The sequence below is a fragment of the Pararge aegeria genome, chromosome 27 (assembly GCF_905163445.1).
Source record: "Pararge aegeria chromosome 27, ilParAegt1.1, whole genome shotgun sequence".
NCBI classification, from domain to species: domain Eukaryota; kingdom Metazoa; phylum Arthropoda; class Insecta; order Lepidoptera; family Nymphalidae; genus Pararge; species Pararge aegeria.
This window is the reverse complement of record NC_053206.1, coordinates 4,245,467-4,264,415: the sequence shown is the minus strand read 5'-3', so window position 1 is coordinate 4,264,415 and position 18,949 is coordinate 4,245,467. Positions and strand designations below refer to the sequence as shown.

General features: G+C 35.0%; 1 protein-coding gene across 4 annotated transcripts; it reads left to right on the top strand.

The window, feature by feature from the left end:
• Positions 1-1,217: 1,217 nt before the first annotated feature.
• Positions 1,218-15,828, top strand: LOC120635618 (G-protein coupled receptor 52). 4 transcript variants are annotated; one of them, XM_039906641.1, is made up of 5 exons: positions 1,218-1,303; positions 1,858-1,924; positions 4,731-4,906; positions 7,010-7,266; positions 12,754-15,828. In XM_039906641.1, the coding sequence occupies exons 3-5, from the start codon at positions 4,735-4,737 to the stop codon at positions 13,348-13,350; spliced, it is 1,026 nt and encodes a 341-aa protein (XP_039762575.1). In that variant the 5' UTR covers positions 1,218-1,303; positions 1,858-1,924; positions 4,731-4,734; the 3' UTR covers positions 13,351-15,828. The 4 variants fall into 4 exon arrangements, with proteins under 4 accessions (XP_039762575.1, XP_039762576.1, XP_039762573.1 ...); XM_039906642.1 differs by lacking the exon at positions 1,218-1,303 and adding an exon at positions 1,317-1,436 and having other exon boundaries at positions 7,010-7,254; XM_039906639.1 differs by lacking the exon at positions 1,218-1,303 and adding an exon at positions 1,317-1,436.
• The last annotated feature ends 3,121 nt before the right edge of the window (positions 15,829-18,949 follow it).

Genomic DNA, 18,949 nt, shown 5'->3' with positions numbered 1-18,949 from the left:
TAGGTAGGTATGTGATTTTATCGATTTCAATAAATCACGGCGTATTTTCATACCATCGATTCTTTTGAAAATGGTCAGTGTTTTGTTCTACTGTTTTAGGTACAAAACCAGGTAGTTACTGTCGAAAAAAAAATAGAAAATCAATGCTTTCAGCCATATTTATTTGTTGTTTGTTACGGGAAGCGAAAATGGTTTCGAATCTCGGTGACTTTGTGTTTTACAAGTTATAAAATTTGTATGAACTACTTTTGCTTATTGAAATGGAAATAAAGTGTCATAGATTGGTGCTTGCTGCCATATTTACTTGTGAATATATGACCAGAAAAAAAAATTACGACACCTTTTTCTTTGTACCTATTCTTGTATAAGTAGTCTTATTTTGTTAAATGAATAATTCTTATGGTTATGAAGACAGGCTTAGCAAATTAGCTTAGTATTTTGTTGTTCGTTTTTATATAAATCACAGGGACGCGTGGGGGAAATAAATCGGAAAGGCATATTGTGTTTCCTACAACTTTTGCTCGTGTTACATGAATTTAATGAGAGTAAAATTTTAAAAAAAAACATCGCACTTTTATAAAATTCTTATTTACTTATACCTACCAACTCTTTTAAAATCGATTACTTGTTTTACTTGTTCTTCCGAATTATAATCCCGGGAAATTTGTTGAGGGTTACGTTTGTTGAGTGTTACGTTTAATGACTGATTTTTACGTATTAAAAAAAACAACATGACTTTATGTTTGTGTAACCTGTCCATTATTTAGTGTTTTAAAACAATTCACAAAAAAAAAAACCAAAGGAGGTTTTTTTATTTGTAAGAAAACCTTTTTGTATTCTTACAAATGAAAGAATCCCCTTATTTGTATCTTGCAGCGTTCAATGGTTTTAAAGCTCAAACATCAAACTATTAGAACTTTTGTATATAAAAATAATGTAATAATTTTTCCTTCTTCTTGACAGTTGACACTTGCCACTACGGTTGGTACTCCTCTGTACATTTTATTCCCGCCATTTTTATTTCAACCTCTTTGATCTGGATTCCTGTAATTTTGAAATCCCACTCGAACTTATACCGTCCACAGTTTTTTTTGCCCATTTGGCAGTCTGAAGGTCCCTTTTTTGTTTTTAAATAAACGTACAGGCAAAGGTAGTTTCACTAACATATTGATTTTGCCTCTTTTAAAATTGTTAAGGTTTCTTTTTCTTCCGATGTATAAAAACCGGGTAGGTGTATTTTTCGTGAACTCAAAACAAATGAAAACGTTAAACTGACATAAGCGTGTTAAAGAACGAATAAATAGTAAGTTAACCGCAAGTTGTTTTGATAAAAAATATGATTTTTATAACGTTTAAGTATTTTAAAAACCGTCGACGTTTTATTCTACCGGATTAGAATTATTATTTAATCCCGGGAATATCCGAGTGGGTGTTAGGTACGTGAAAAGTGAAAACCTGTTTTTTTGTTACAAAGATCTATTTCATTCCGTGAATTGTTGAATAGTCACACACAACATGAAATTCAAATTTCAAATTGTTAATTTTGAGAAAAGATAGCGTACTTTTTACTTACCACAGACAATGTCCAGGACAATTTTTATTTTATATTGTTTTTAAATTGCATCGTAGCCTTAGGGCAAAGGAATTAATTGCAACTTCATTTAGTTATCTATATATTTTATATAAATATGCTTCTTTCATTTTATATTTTTAAAGGGTGACTTTTTATGTAATATGGTTTTTTTAGGTCGCGTTTAAGTGCGCATCGTTTTATCAAACCCTTTTATGACAGGTCTTAACTATAAACCGAAGAGAGTTCCAATCACATATAAATTGTTTTTTTTTTTTTTATTTCAGCGCAAGCCCCTGCTTGCCAGGGCATCGGCTGTACCTAATACCAAGGACCTGGAACGACATAAATAGGGTAAGCGAGTGCAATATTACACTTTTAAATCTTAAATAATATTACACTAAGTATTCCATATCCATCACTTTTGACGACCGCCCTAGGGCTACTATGAGCGCTGTGAATTCAAGTAATTTAGGAATTTATAATGTTGGCTGGGGCACCTCTTTACCAACTCCTTCCATTTCATCGGATACAAAAGGGGGCAGTTCGACTTGTTGACAATCCCAAATTGACTTGCAGTTTGGAGTCCCTGGGGCACCGAAGAGATGTTAGCTCCCTTTGTGTGTTCTATCGACTCTATAATGGAGAATGTGCCGAAGAGTTGTTTGCGTTGATACCTCCTTCCCTGTTCTCTGACCGCACCTCACGCGGTAGAAATAAATTCCACCCTCATCATCTGGATGCCTGGTATTCTTCTACTGTTCGAAATACCAGATCATTTCTACCGCGCACTTGCAAATTATGGAACAATCTCCCATCTGATGTGTTTCCTCAAAAATACAATCTAGGGATATTCAAGGGGCGGATAAACAAATTCCTTGAAAGCCGGCAACGCATCGGTGGCTCCTCTAGTGCTGCAGATGTTTATGGGCGGCCGTGATCACTTACCATAAGGTGGCCCACTTGCTGGCAAAAAAATAATGTCTTAATTTTCTCTAGTCTGGTCTGGTGGGAGGCTTTGGCCGTGGCTAGTTACCACCCTTCCGACAAAGACGTGCCGCTAAGCGATTTAGTGTTCCGGTGCGATGTCGCGTAGAAACCGATTAGGGGTATGACTACCAGTGGCGTGCACTTCATACATGCGCAAAAGGTCTGCCTACCCTAAAATTTTTATATAACTCATAAGTACGAAGTATTTTTCCATTTTATCTTCCTTATATCTTTAATATGTCATGTTTAAAACATAATATAACACCATACTTAAAAATTAATGCGATGTTTTAGAATTAAAATAACGATTAGATAAATTCTTTAAAATATTTTTTTTGTAAATACATATAACCTAAAATAAACTATTTAAAACTAAATAAAATCTAAAACGTCCTCGAAACCACCGCAGCGAGGCACAGTTCCTAAAATGCTGGCAGCATTGCCACTTTGGATGGCCAAACTAATTCGTTGGCCAAGGTACAAGGGCCAACTGCCTGTTTTGTCATGTTTAATATGTACAATTGTCATGTTTAATATGTACTATGTTATATTTTAATTTTATGTTAATTTAGTTTAAAATCCTAATGTTTCACTAATGTTTGTTGTACCACCTACTCGTTTCGTATAGCCTTTGGTTGCCTGGAAGAGATCGCTATTTAGCGATAAGGCCGCCAAATTGTACGTTCTACCTTATTGTGCTGTTGTATTTGTATCTCTGTAAATTTTCTCTGTGGTGTACAATAAAAGTGTATTCATTCATTCATTCCTTCTTCATGCATCATACCCTGATCAAAAACCCTGTGCACGCCAATGATGACTACCATACCATACGGTTTTATAATAATAATAATAAAAATAAAAATATTTATTAACCACAATAAATAAATAAATTACAACATACTAAAAGAGGACGGAGAAAAAGAAAAAAAAATATATAATTATTTATATATTTTTTCTTCTATTATAGTTGCTTCGTTGTGGTAAACGTTCCCTCTTACCTCAGGTACACGTTCGAGTAGATTTCGACACAATATCCAGTCTATTTTTAGCTTCACTCGACGCGAGTACAGCCTATCGCAGGCAGGCTCGTATTTTACGTGCCAAATATTCAGCGAATAATATATTTTTACACGCCACAATTTTGCTGGTAAAGTAGAAGAAGTTTGCGATCCGTTATGCTCATGAAATTAAACACTGCAAAGGCACGTTGGTAGTAGTAGCAAAACATAATTCGTACATTCTTATATTTGCTGTAGTGAGCACCACTACTAAAACGATCTTAACAAAATTGAAAACACACATACTTTGCATCCTGTAAATGGGTATAGGCTACTTTGCAACATTATTTAATCTCAAAACAACGAGTAACAGAACGCAATAAGTCGAAGTTACACAGGATGACAGGAAAAACATTTTGTTCTTCTTGTATGCGCCAAGTTATATTAAGTTATTTAAGATTTTTATTTCGAATGAGTGGACTGTATTTTTTGCGGTAAATTGGTGTACAAAAGAAAGATACAAAGGAATCAGAGCACAAGGAAGACAGCACTTACTTGACCTTATTTTTCATGGGTAGGAGCACGCCGTCCGTTGATCCAAATATTCCTCACGAAGTCCTCTCTTCTCGAACACCACCACTTATGTTATATTTCGGCACACACATAAATATAGGAATTATGCTTAAAAGGATCTCATTGAAACTTCTAAGGTATATTATGATATTTTATGGCTTATTTTCAGGCAGCCAGTAAACTCGTATTGCCCGTTACTTTTCGCAATCGGAAAGCAAGTAGTCCGCAAACGTCTTAATCGTTTGCTTCCGTTAATTTAAGTGACAGCTCTGCGTTCTAGTGTTTTTGAGGCGTATGAGGGCGCCAGTCTCTTCACGGAGAATCGTTCAGTGCTGTTTTAGGTTGGATATGGGAGAATAGGAACACCAATGAAATTTTAAATTATTATTTAAGACTTAATTATAACTTGGCGCAACCAAATTGCTAATGTTTCTAGAGGTAACAATTCAGGCGTAACACTCTGATAAAGTCAAAAGTCAAAGTCAAAGTCAAAAATTTTTTTTTTTACCTACTCAGCTCTGTGCCGCAGCACCATGGCAGTAAATGCCAAGGAATACTACAACGCTGATTTTTAATTATCCTCGATGCGAACGTTCCAGGACAATGCCAGCCCGGATATTGACCGCGCGCGATGGTGGGGGGAGCGAAACGATCGTGGCTGACAGCCCTTTCGCCAACTTCGAGTCCCTCACCCAAGCAGCGATTATCGGAGTCATGGGCATCGCCATCGTGGCATCCAACCTCCTCATCATTGCCGCTTATCTGAACTTCAAAGGTATATTGTTATTTTATCTGTATATACATGTTACATACGTGAAGCATATGAAATAATTTTATTATTTTTATTAGTGTTTTTACCTACACTTGGAGGAATTATCAATTTTATAAATTTAAAATGCATATAAAAACTGATGTAAAAGGCCTATACTAATTTCGGCATCGACGGTAGGAGAGCCGTAGCTTAATTGGAAAAAACGCTCAGGCCGCTATTGCCAGAGAGTCGCAGGTTCAAATCCTGTCGGTTCCGAAATTTTTTACATGCATTTTAAATTTATAAAAAACATATGTAACAATGTTCCATCTATCTATCTATCTTCTATATATATAAAAGAGAAAGTGTGTGGGTATGTTCTGTATAGGCTCCGAAACGGCTGGACCGATTTCAATGAAACTTTCAGGGAATCTCCGGATTGACCTGGCGAGTAATCCTGTAAAGTTTGGTGACGATCGGAGCACTCCTATTTTTGAACTGTCAAATACAGCTTTTATTTACTATGATGATATTCTATTGTTGGGTGTACATGGGTGTAGATAATAATCTTCACCCGCTCGAGAAGAGAATGAATACGGAGAGAAATAAATGATCTAATATATTATGAGACTTAAATTAAAAATTTAATGATGTAAGTTTATTGTTTAAATAAAATAAAGCAAAATCTAGCCCGGCGAAGCGGGCTGAGTACGCTAGTTCAAAATAAAAAAAATCAAAATTTCTTTATATTTTTTTTTTTTATTTTCCTATCACAGGCACTTATGAAGCGTTCATACATATATGTTCATATAATTGTAAGGGGATGGTGATAACTTCGTTCGCCAACTTAAACCTAAAGCTACAAGTGTTCCAAACGCGCCCTGGTCTAAGAAGAGCCCACAACAAACTTAGCCGGGTAATTTTTTTTTGATATCACCACTCACAGTGAAAATTGTTACGGCAAGATGGAAAACCTTCAGCCTGTCTGCCTGTATGTCCGTCTGTCTGTCTGTCTATGTATATAAATTTATTAAAACTTTTATGTGTATACAACGTTTAACAGAATAACGAAATAATATTGAAGGAAGCATTTTATAAGGAATCACCCTGTAAAAATATTAAATGTAAAGAAGCATATTTATTTTTCCATACAAACGATTTCAAAGAATACTAAGTTTTTACTTATGTCAACCCTATTGTAGATAAAATCATCGCGCATAGTAGCGCTACGCGACACGTACCTAATATAATGACAGGATTTTAATTTTTTCATGTAAGTAAAAACTATGGCAGTGGTTTACTCAAAAACTGTAAGTATTTCGGTTTCAAAGACAATTCTCTGAGGCAGTACCTAATGTACCTCTAAATCCTGTGAACTATTATTTCGGTTTTCATTTACACGTTGTTTAAACAAATAATAAAAAAAAAAAAAACAAGAAGATTCTTGAGAGAAAGGGGCGCTTCATTACTATTTAAAACAATAAAAAAATATATATATACTACGACAATACGCACATCGACACCTAGCCCCAAAGTAAGCGTAGCTTGTGTTATGGGTACTAAGATGACTGATGAATAATTTTATGAATAATATACATAAATAATTATTATAATTTTAATTAGTGTTTTTACCTACACTTGGAGGAACAAGAGATGACATATTGCCTTTTAAAAAAAAAAAGCAATGTGTCATCTCTTGTTTCAAACGTTTCTCATTGTAATATGGACCTTTGAAAAAGTAGATCGAAACTGCAACGTTTCTTACTAGATGACGCTACAGTCGCTATAAGGGTGATGTGAAAGGCATATTCTAATTTCGGAATCGACGGTAGGAGAGCCGTAGCTTAATTGGAAAAAGCGCTCAGGCCGCGATTGCCAGAGAGTCACAGATCTAAATACTGTCGGTTCCGAAAAAAATTTATATGCATTTTAAATTAAAAAAAAAATAAACATAAATACTTATAAAATACAGATAAAAACCCAGACACTGAGAAACATTCATGTTCATCACAGAAACATTTCTCAGAAAGCAGGGTCGCTGCCCACTGCGCCAATCGGCCGTCGTATGTTGGAACCATGAAAATCTTAGATTAAATCCTTAGATACTCAAATGGTACTTTGTTCCAGGCCTGTCCCACGAGGTGATAAACTACTATTTGCTGTCACTGGCGGTCGCTGACCTGCTATGCGGCCTCTTCGTGGTACCACTTTCCGTATACCCAGCGCTCACCGGTCGCTGGATGTTCGGAAACTTCATGTGCCGTCTCGCTGGTTACATAGAAGTGACGCTGTGGTGTGTGTCGGTATACACCTTTATGTGGATATCCGTCGACCGTTACTTGGCCGTGAGAAAACCTCTCCGATATGAGACGGTCAGTAAGACGGTAGCTATCCTTTTCTTTATTATTCCCCCACCACGAATCGGACGCTCTGGTTCTACTGACTTCAGGATTTCGTTCAGGGCGGCTAACATCAGTTCTCCATCAAAACCAACTAAAAGTTTAATGAACAGTCTTCGGTAATTTCAATTAATCACTTTATATAGTTTTACCTATTGGATAGAAGCGGGCGTTACTTTGCCGAAATCTATTATATATTATGACAATTAAGCTTAATTTGCTATAGTCCAAGAAAAGCAGGAGAATCTGTATTGTGTAATTTATAATTTCTTCAATCCTTATACTCCACACCGAACATATCTTCGTTAAGACTTAACAATTATTCATTGTAAAGTCAACATCTCCTGAGGATGCTCCGGTTTCGGAGCGAAACGCGCGTAGAGTAACATTGCCGAAGATCTGTTTGGTGTGGAGTATAAGGATTGAAGAAATTATAAATTTCACCATACAGATTCTCCTGCTTTTCGCGGACTATAGCAAATTAAGCTTAATTTTCATAATATAGTTTTACCTTCTTTTTAATTAATAATTCTTCTTTGAGAATAGCTTGGATCCGTTTTTAATTAGTTCATATTTGATCGAGTGATACTTCTTTGAGCTCCCTGATAGGGAAATGACCGATTTTTGTATGAAATTTTTCTTTTTTTTGTATTTATGTAGCGATATTCATAATTCATAAACTACAGAAAAAAGCTCAATGATTTATGTTATTAACAATGTTTTTTTTTGTGCGTACAAAGTAAATATAATTATTGATATATATTCGTATAAATGGCAGTGCTCTCCTTAAATAGTTGACTTGATGATTGATTGTATGATTAGCAGTAGATTCGGTGTTTCCTGATGCATACAACTGGGATGCTTTCTAGGCTTGAGTGAATAGGCATTTTCTAGGCAAGCGCGCCCCAAAAAAAATTAAGGGATACTTGCGTTTCGGAAAACAACGGTAAAATAAAGGAAAAGTACCAGGGATTCAGAGCAACAAAGTGGAGTTTGGAAATTCTAACAGATCCTTCCAAGCATTGGACATTAACTTAACAATACCGCAATACCTACCGGAAGAGTAGAGGTGGTAACAACTGTATTATGTGTAACATTACGTTAACTCTGTATGAAAGGCCAAAGAAGTATCACTCCGTTCTGTACCCACTGGAGGGGTATAACGCAACATTTTTTATCTCTTCCATAAAATCTAGTTTAGTTGCTAAAGCTTTAGATCCTTTGTGTACGTCTTCAGATACTCATAACACGAGGCGAAACTGTCGTGACATATCCCCCCCCCCATATCATAGCTACATCTGTCATTAAGCAACTGTCAAAACTGCCGTAAAATTTAACGGCGCGTCAGTTGAACGAACATCAATAAATTGGTTAAATTGATGGAGAGATTCGATGTACTTGTCATGAACTGCATTTCCCTTTACTTGCATGTAACATAGTTAAAAACTCTGATTAGACTCATGACTTTTTATTAATTTTTACTCTTACTATAGCGTCGCATGAAGTGAATACCTAACATTCTTTCTACTTATTAGAACTTTAGAGATGACTTTTTTCAGATCTATGTCATTTAGAGCCAGAATGTCACATTTAGCACCACAAGCACAAATTAAATACTAATTCTATCACGTTAAATTATCATTTTTTTAACACTCACTATTATGAAAGCTCGTTATAATTACTTTCATGATGATGAGAGATCATTTTCTATTTCTTTCATCATGAAAGTTTTTGTGTCTTTCATGATGATGAGAGATCATTCTCTATTTCTTTCATCATGAAAGTTTTTGTGTCTTTCACGATGAAATTCATGATAAAAGCCTGTTTTTATTGCTTTCACGATGAAAGCTCGTTTTAATTGTTAATTAAAGCTCTATTTGACGAGAGCATGTTTATAATTATTACTGTGTGATGAAAACCAGTTTTTATTACTTTCGTGATGATTCAAAATTGTCTGTCCTTTCATGGTGAAAGCAATTTCAATTGATTTCGTGAAGAAATTTATTTCATAATTAAAGCTTGCTTTTACTGCTTTCATAATGAAAGCTGATTTCTAGGGTTCCTATATGAAATAAGGATAAATAGATAGACATACCTCTGTCTATCTTTTTGTATCTTACATCTATTTAATTTGGAAACGATTGAAGCTTTAATAATGAAACTTAATATAACGAAAATACAAGGTATCCAACATAAAAAGTTAAATTATTTCTTACGTACCCCCAGAAGTGTAACCTAGTAAAATGGAATCAGGATCAGAATGGGAATTCGAATTAGAATGTTGAATTCATTGGTATGGGAATTCTTAAATCGTCACGACTTCCGGAAATTAAAAATTACGTGCCGTGCGATGGCACCTCGCTCAATAGAATCAGGTTGAGAAATATCGGAGATTTAAAAACATTATAAACTAGCATTGATATTATTTTTCAAAAAATTACTTGAGTTGCACGTTTAGTAGTTATGTATGAAAGAATATAATATATCCTTTTATTATATTATATCTTTATTCAAAATTCTAAAGCAAATAATATAAAATTATAATCAAAATTATTGTAAACAAATTAAACCTATTTGGAAAAACTCTGTATAGATAAATTAGCGCGTTTGCTTAACGGTTATAATTAATGATGCTATTTTTCGTTAATTTCATTAGCCTGCGAATTCTCGTCTCTTAGCATGTTAACTGCTATTGCTATGCTATACGCTGAAGCTGAAGCCAAGCAAGACATTAAAGTTGAAATGTGAATGTTAAAGTTTGATTTGTGCACACTTGCATACTTTTTTTGCGATTCAAATATTTAATGGAATTTTATTAATCGCATAGTGAACATATAACGTGTATTTAACATAGATTTAAGTAAGTTTAACGACTTTTATACTTTTAGTATCAGTTGCTAAAACACAAGGCATAGATGCCATTTTATTTCTTAGATGGATATTGGGTATCGGCCGTACCCTGTTGGGTTGTCTTGAGAACATCTAGAGTTTTTGGAGCGTCTACTTTGTCAACACAACGGCAAAACGAGTGGATCTTTTGGGAGTGGCGTATTCTTAACCAGAAGTATCTGTGCTCCCCAACTTAATGCTACAAAGTACATTACGTTGGAGAAGCTATTATTTATATTTTATAAGCTAATGAACAAGTGCCTTTGAAGAAAAAAATAAGGAACAAGGTATACTCACAGTAGCTTTATAAATTCGTCTTGTAGAACATCAGAAAACCAAAACAAACTACACATAAATCGAAATAACTTATTATTAATACAGTCGACCAGAAATCAGCGAGCGAAAGGAACTAAAAAATAATAATTGTTAATATTGACGTTTTACGACATCCTTGACAGCAAAAGACTCTTTCAGCAATATACAATTTAGAATAGATAATAATGGTAGATACATAAATATTAGTAGACAATTAAATAGCATACATAATTATTAATAAGTGTTTCTATTAACGTTTCTTATAAACATATTAATTTTCGTGACGTACAATGCCAGACCGCGCGACCAATCATGATCCGTTATTTTAGAAAAAGCCCTGTAATTGGTAGCGTAGGGAACGCAAACTTACAACATCACCACACCGGTTGGTCTTCTTAGCCAATAAGAAAACTACTCGAATACAATATCTAAAACCACCACCATTTAAAGTTACAGTAAAAGAATTACTTAGTCGCGGATTTTTCTTAAAAATAAAGAATCGACTTTACATAAACGCAAACACCGAAAATGTGAGACGGGGCACTAGTTTTTTAGGGTTTCACTCTTCTTCATTAGGCCAATGTTAGCAAGTTACGGAATTGTTCAATTGTGGGGTAGAGTGAAATATAATGATAAAATGAGTATCAGTACAAACCCTACTTAAGCATTCCCTTTTACTATAATGCGGAAGAATATTATCCTTTACTGTTTCTTATGTATAAGGTAAATTACATAGATATAGATATATGTTGGAGACATGAAAAGATAATATTTATTAGCATCATATAAAAATGCAATACCAGTAGCGTTTGTATAATATTCAAGTTAAGACTTTTATATATTAAGTATGTGTCATCTGTTACAGTGAAATCTCATTTCTAGTTCGAAATAATTCAAGCTAGACAAAGAGGTAAATAATGCCAGTTAAAAATATTATACCTTGTCAGGATTTACAAAGCTCTGTATTTGTTGAAATGCAAACCTCTTATAAATCGATGAACGCTGGTTGCATGCACCAAAAAGCATGACTCATTGTCACGTTCCGTCTGGGCCGAGCATGCAAGCCAAAAGCGTTCAGCTTCGGTAGCCCTTCTGTTACGATTAACAGTAGGAATACTATTTCCTATAGTTAAACAGTTTTAACTGATATTAATTTTTCACTGTAACATACAGATTATCACGACAACGAAAGTTAATTACTGCCAACCGTTGTATATGTTATCGTTATAAAGTAACTAAAGCAAGGTCAGCAAAACAGCTAAGAATGTCAACAAACTTTAATGTGTGACAGAAAATTCAGTTTCTATACGTCTTTGCCCGCAAAATTTTAAAATGTTTTATATCGTTTTTTTTTTGTCTTAGATCTAATGGGAACGGGAGTTAATAACTCATAAAAAGCGAGTCGTGGTTTTAACAAGTGTACAAAGATACTAATGGCAGTTATAGGAAACTGTCCTTTTCTCTCACACGCCATTGAAACGTTTGTTAAGTACATTTTTTATCGTCTACCACTGGCCTGACTTTAGTGTGATTAGTAATTTATATTGCATTATAAAATACTAAAGACGTTGTCGTGGTAATAATCAGCTCCGGATCTAGGGGCGTTAATCGGGATTTTTGGCCTGGGTTTGACCAAATTCATGGGTTTATAAATAACGTAGCTTCTGTAAAGCATTTTCATCGTACTTAAGTTTTAACGGTACTTCCAGTTAGTCAGAAATTAATACCTTATGTAGTGAGGTAATATATTGCTGACACCGTATGATTAATACCACAATCACCACTTTTGCCAAAAGTTTAGTCGACAATCGAAAAAGATGGCCTCAGTCTGAAAAACAATGGTCACTAAGAACAATCGTCATTTCAGCTGACAGTCAAATCGAACAAGGTCACAACATGGGCTAGACTTTTGTATCATCCCACTTCTGACTGGTAAACGACTAAGACACCGGGAGGTATCTTTGCATCGTTCGAGTCCATGTAGGACTGCGATGCATCGATAATGCAGTCGTATTTATATCAAATTACCCACCAAATCAATGTCATGAACATTGGTTGTTGATCAAAGTTTAATTGTTTACCCACTTTATAAATTTACTGTAACAAACATAAATGATTTGCTATAGCTCTGTTTTGAATACTAAAAGAAACGGGTTTCAATATCAAGCTTTGGCGTTACCCAGAATTTTAGGTCCGGGGCTGATAAAATACTTTGTAAGCCTTCAAAAATTGCCCATCGTGTTGGCTAACCACTATGCCTTGATTTAGGTCCAAACCCGAACACGAAGTCAGTGTTGGATGGTGTTCACTTGGATTTCCGCCGCTATGCTTTGCTGCCCGCCATTGCTCGGATACAAGAAAGACGCGAATTTCGACAAGGAAACTTACATTTGCATGCTGGACTGGGGCTCCACGTCCGCTTATACCGCTACCTTGGCCATCCTCGTACTAGGCCCCAGCGTAATATCGATCGTGTATAATTATTATTACATATTCCTTATGAAGAGAAAACTGCACAGCGGAGTACCGATTCACGATAAGGAGTACGCGACAGCTCTCGCCGAGAACCTGTCGAACCCAAGCCACTGTATGAGCTTCGTGCTCATCCTGACGTTCTGGCTAAGCTGGGCTCCCTACGCGATAGTCCGTTTGTATGAATGCATAATCCAACAGGAGCTCAAAGTGCCCATGCTGCATTTCAGCGTGGTTTGGATGGGTATATTGAATTCGTTTTGGAAGTTCGTGATACTTTTGACACTGAGTCCACAGTTTCGCCTCGCTGTCAGAATACTCTGCTTGACGTTTTGCTGTCGCTCGAACGCGAGATTGCAAGCTGAGCTGATTGGTTTGGACAGTGACGATTAATTCCCGTAGGAGTGGCTCCATAGCCGGTTTCGTATTGGTGTATGCTGCATCAGGCCGAGCGGAACTGTACAGGTTGTGTCGTTATGGATCCTCTTACATATTGAGGAGGTCTTTTAATCCCATTTATGAAATCCAGGAGTCAAGTTAGTTTCGGGATTTGAGTAATATCACATAAATATTATGCAATACAAAACCAAACTGCCACAATTGCTTTATTTATGGACATTAAGGAAAATAATGTAAAAACTTTTTAGAAATTTTTAATCCAAAATTTTAAACCAATTCTCCTAAAGGCTTGCCTCCGGTATTTCATATTTTAGTACAATAGGCTGTAAGTCTGTTAGCAATAAATTTAAAATAACAGTAGGAATCTGAGGATTAGAGTACTTTCTGAGTTTCTGATTGGCTATCATTATTCCAAATTTGACTTAAATGATAGCCAATGACAAAAATTGCGATAGTCTCATGTTCCTAGTTGACTTACGAGTGTAAATTTATGCATTATTTATGAGCTAATGACGTTGAATATTTAATTCAATGACGGATTAACGCTTGACAACAATGGCGTTAAAGTGACGAGGCAGGAGCTAAACGCATTTGCATCTTACTTGCAACCAATCACAGGATTTGCTTTAATTGGCGTGCTGTGATTGGTCGCAAACACCAGGACGCGTTAGCTTGGCGTTATCTTGAGATCTAAGCGCGCTTACTATTTGGGAACCCCCGTAGTTGGTTAATTTGCCGTATCGTACTTGCAACCAAATACAAAAGTGGCTTTAATTGACGCGCTGTGATGTGTATAGTTTATAACTTCAACTTAACTTTAACATTTGAGTTAAGTGTAAACTAGTTAAGGTAGTGACGTCATATGATATTGTGTAAAAAAAATGAGTTATGCTATAGCGAACATGTTGCTGTGTAATGTGTAAATATATATTTATATTCTCTTTTAATATATATTTATTAAAATGTTGATCGAGTGCTTAAGAGTACGCTGGCCGGATGTGTCGATAGTGGGCGCAGTTACATAGCATGATATTTAATTTAGCATCGTCTGAACATACACGACACTACATATCGAGCTAATACCGTCGACTTAGCGTAACAGACAGAAGACAATTTCTTTATTTTCAGGTTATTTTTGATTTTTTTCGTAGACTAATGCGCGTTAAAATTGAAATTATAATATTATTTTAAATTATTCAATATCAAATTCCAAGTATATAAATGCGCTGTTAAATTTATATAAAAATTTTAAACATCCGTAAAATATTTAAATTAATTATTTCAACCTACGTCAGCGGCAATGGCTCGATATTTCGACCGAAAACTTGTTACTATGCTGATCAATATATTTGAGCAAATTAAAAAAATAAATTGGATAGCCAACGATCACGGGAATTAACGATTCACAAGGAATAATAATTTAGCTTAAATAGGCGGGCAGCCTGATTGTGAGTGGAAAACCTCCTTTGTGCAAGTTAAATAATTACCACCATAAAGCCATAAAGCTACCGGCCTGTAGTTGTGTACATTAAAACTATTAACTTATGTTCTATGACTTTTTTTTACTCGATAGTTTGTGAATAATTAAATATTCTATATTAAAATAACATTGATACTCTACTTGTAACTACTCTGTAATGTAACTTCGGCAGCAGCGCGAGAATCTATTATCGTGCGGTCACTGACCCGACTACTGTGTATAGTTTCACAGTGTAATGCCACATTACAGAAATAACATGTTTTTTTTTTGTATGCAACAAATTAATATTAAATTTAGAAAAGTCGTAGAACTAAAGTTGTTAGTTTTAATCATAGAAACTATAAGGACGGGGTTTTCTGGTATGTTTTAATTTAACCCTGTCCATTATTATTATTATTATAACACTTTATTTGTATACCATATCAATAATATATACAAGAAACAAAAAAAAAGGAACATGAAGTACAAAAGGTGGCTGTAAAGCCATGCTCCGAGATGAAGAGTGTTGTACTCACCACCTATGTACGACGTCTCTCTAGCATGCCCTACGAAGCTCCGATTATAGGCGGTAGTTTTCTACTTAGCATCAGGTGGCCCATTCGCTTGGTCTGTCAATTATTACCATAAATAAAGAGACGGACAATTCCGTTAAACACATTGCGTGCGTGTGTTGCAGCTGAGGGTTTGTAGATGCGTACCTTTTCTATAAGTTTACTTTAATTTACTGTCTAAATTACAGATTATATTAAGTCATTACTTATCAAAACTATTTTTTTTTCACTATGTAGTACTAGAAGCTAGGGTTCGGAGAAATGACTTCATGATTGCTTAAAGCTGTTACTTCTTCAGAACGGATACCTTCTAAATCTGCTAGGAACTCCTTTCGACGTACAGTCCCTTAACGATTCAATTTCGCTGCTTTCAAAGTAAACAAAAAAAAAGAAGCTTGTAAAGTAGCGAAGTTCTTTCTTCTCTTCCGCTATTTCTCATTCGTGATCTTCACCTTATTCATTTCTAAACTGAACTGACTATGTCCTGTGGTTATCTTTTAATTAATAAGGTACGTCAAATCGTCTAGAAGTAACATATTACAACAATAGACGCAAATACATACATGGAAAATCGAATTATCCTGTTCTAAATTTAAATATATATATTTTCGTACATTATCTGTGGTTTCTGAAAGATTCTGCGTCCCATTCTAACTTTGGAAATTCTGTTCTTTACTATTACATTGACATTTAATAGCAAAGAACAGAACACCGTTATAGTAACCTTATTAGTAATTCCAGAACATTCTTTACCGAAAGAGTTCGTTACAAATTACAATAGGTTAAAATCCAGCACTCTGTATCTCTAAAAACTCTTAACGTAAATGATTTGACAATGATTACACTCTTATGGTAGAATCTACTATTTCACTGACACTATTTGACGATTGACAGCAGATCTACGATATTATTGATCGAAGTGTGTACATTACAATTTATCGAAGCTTTTTTAAACAATAACATCGTTGTCAATGCGTTTATCGAGAGATAATAGACAAATTGTCTATAGATAATGAGCATATGTATCCCGATTTGACAGTTGAAACTATACCCAATCAAGCTAAACTCAGTTAACGCGTTAATCTTTGTTCAAAAGCTGCAGTTTGGGTTAAAGATTGTTATCGTTATTCACCTTCCTGCCTTATTTTCATAATAGCGATGCGATCACTGTGAAATGGGTAAGCTCACACATCTGCGCCAATAGCGATTAAAAAAATGTGACTGTACCCGGTCTATCTATCTATCGGAGATTATTAATTCTTTAATAGACCATGAATTCAGAAAATTTGCTATTATTGTGAGGTGTAAGGACATATTAGAAGATTTTACCTTTGTCTTTGGGTATATTAAGAAAATCATGGATATTATCCTAATCAGGGACCTCGAACATTGCGCGACAAGTGACGTGATCAAAACTTAGTTGGACTCCTCAGGTAAAAATAATTAATGTAAAAAATATTTTATATACTTATCTTAAAGGCTAGTTAAAATTTGTTTATTCTAATTATCAACAAGTTACCATATTCCTTGTATATTTAAATCTGAGTCTGTTTATGTAAATAAATATACTAAATATTAAGGTCAGTTTAAGGTAAATAGTAAGGTTTCCATTATTTTATCTGTGGCAACTGGACGCTGTGGACCGCTGGCCGCGTAGTGCTCGAGGGCCCTTAGTTTATTAACGAAACAACAAACAACAAAAATCACTCCAAAAGTCATTCCTTTAGATAAGTCTATATAGTCCGGCCGCTGAATTCCTGCGTTCCTGGCATCTGTCAGTTGATTGTTTTGACAGTAATTATTACCATTTGTCATTCAGCTGTAACTTAGTTTATGTCTCCAATTGAAGGACTCCATTTTGGCACTGTATACGAGTGTTCAAGAAACTAAAACTTGAATTACTAACAACACAAAATTATTAGTTCCAGAGTACTACGTATGTCAAATGTGGCGCTTCGAATGGGGACAAGACTCCAGCTGTCATTTATTTAGAGTCCAGTGGTATTAATAAAGGTCAGTGGTAACTGTAGCATTAAAAATTATATCTCATTAATTTAACATTCAATTTAACCTAATATTACAAAAAAAAAAAAACATTTAACATTAATATTATGATATAGTTTTTAATGCTATTTAAAGAAAAAATAATAGCATTCGTTTGTGAATAAACAATATAAATTAAGTTATTTTTTAAGCAGCGCCACTTCAAAGTTACATAATAGGTTGGGTAAAAAGTTTTTTCGCATTATAGTATGTATGAAATTGTAATAAAATATCTTTGGCTATAACTATTTGTTTCTGGCTGGTATCATTAAAAGTTTACATTTTAAAGAAGATAATTCCAAATTCAAATTAGGAAAATGTGTGATTTTTATTTGTTGTTCGTACTGTGAAGATGAGTGAATTGCGATGTTTCTGCACCTAGTGCAGCGTCTGTGAGAGTAGCACAAATTTGGTTTAAGCGTTTTCAATCCGAAAATTTTGATGTCAAAGAGACTGATGAGATTAAAGCAAGAAGTTGAGAGAGAGCGGCCGGAATTAATCAACAGAAGGGGTGTGGTTTTTCATCATGATAATGCATGAAACCTAACACATCTTTAGCCACTCGGCAAAAATTAAGAGAGTTTGGCTGGGAGGTGTTAATGCATCGACCTTCAGATTTCCACCTGTTTCGGTCTCTTCAGAATTATTTAGGCAGTGTCAGGTTAACATCACGAGAGGACTGCCAAAACTACTTGTCGCGGTTTTTTGATCAGAAGGCCCAAAATTATTATGTCCCTACCTACAAGATGGCAAAAAGTTATCGAACAAAATGGTACCTACATACTCTAGTTAAATTTAAATAAACCATTGTTTCGTTACCATATTAATAACAATCTAAATATCTTGCACCACGAAATTATCGATGTTAGACAGTTTTAATATGCAATAGCAACACAGCTTCAAACAGCTGTCATGCACGTCGTTCTCGTCGGAAGTTGGAGCTGTGCGACTCAAAAAGTGACACCAGCTGTCATTTGGTAACTTCAAAAATAACCTACCGTTGAAACGAACACGTCGCGCGTGAACGAAACACAAAAATTATCGCATCTATCGAAAGGTCCCTGTATCTGGTGGAAGATCAGCGAGTGCAAGCAGCAGTCCAAGGTACGTACGTGCATTGTATTGTTGTTGCCTATTCGAATCGTCTAACATCGTCATCGTCAGATTCAAAATTAGGGGTCTGAATTCCCACTGTAGCACAGGCCACCAGGTGCGAGTTGCTACAACCATATTAAAAAATGTTTTTTAATTTTTTTTAAAAAAATGCGAAGAAACTTTTTCCCCAACCTAATATTCAGTTACCTGTCGGAGCGCATTAATTCGATGGCCTTTAGTGCATAGTCAATAGAGTATATTTACACTTGTTCGTTGTTTTTACTTATTAATAATAATATAGCTGTAAAAAAAAAGCTGAAAAGGAAAAAGTATCTAAATACCTAATAAAAAGTATCTAAATATCTAATGGACCTTGCTCACGGAACCACCGCCATGTGGAATGTTGAGTCGACCGTTGTTGTTC

Coding starts and splice junctions, on each gene's coding strand:
- LOC120635618 (XM_039906641.1), top strand. CDS start 4,735: ATGCCAGCCCGGATATTGACCGCGCGCGATGGTGGGGGGAGCGAAACG. Junction 4,907..7,009: donor CGCTTATCTGAACTTCAAAG/GTATATTGTTAT, acceptor ACTTTGTTCCAG/GCCTGTCCCACGAGGTGATA. Junction 7,267..12,753: donor ATGAGACGGTCAGTAAGACG/GTAGCTATCCTT, acceptor GCCTTGATTTAG/GTCCAAACCCGAACACGAAG.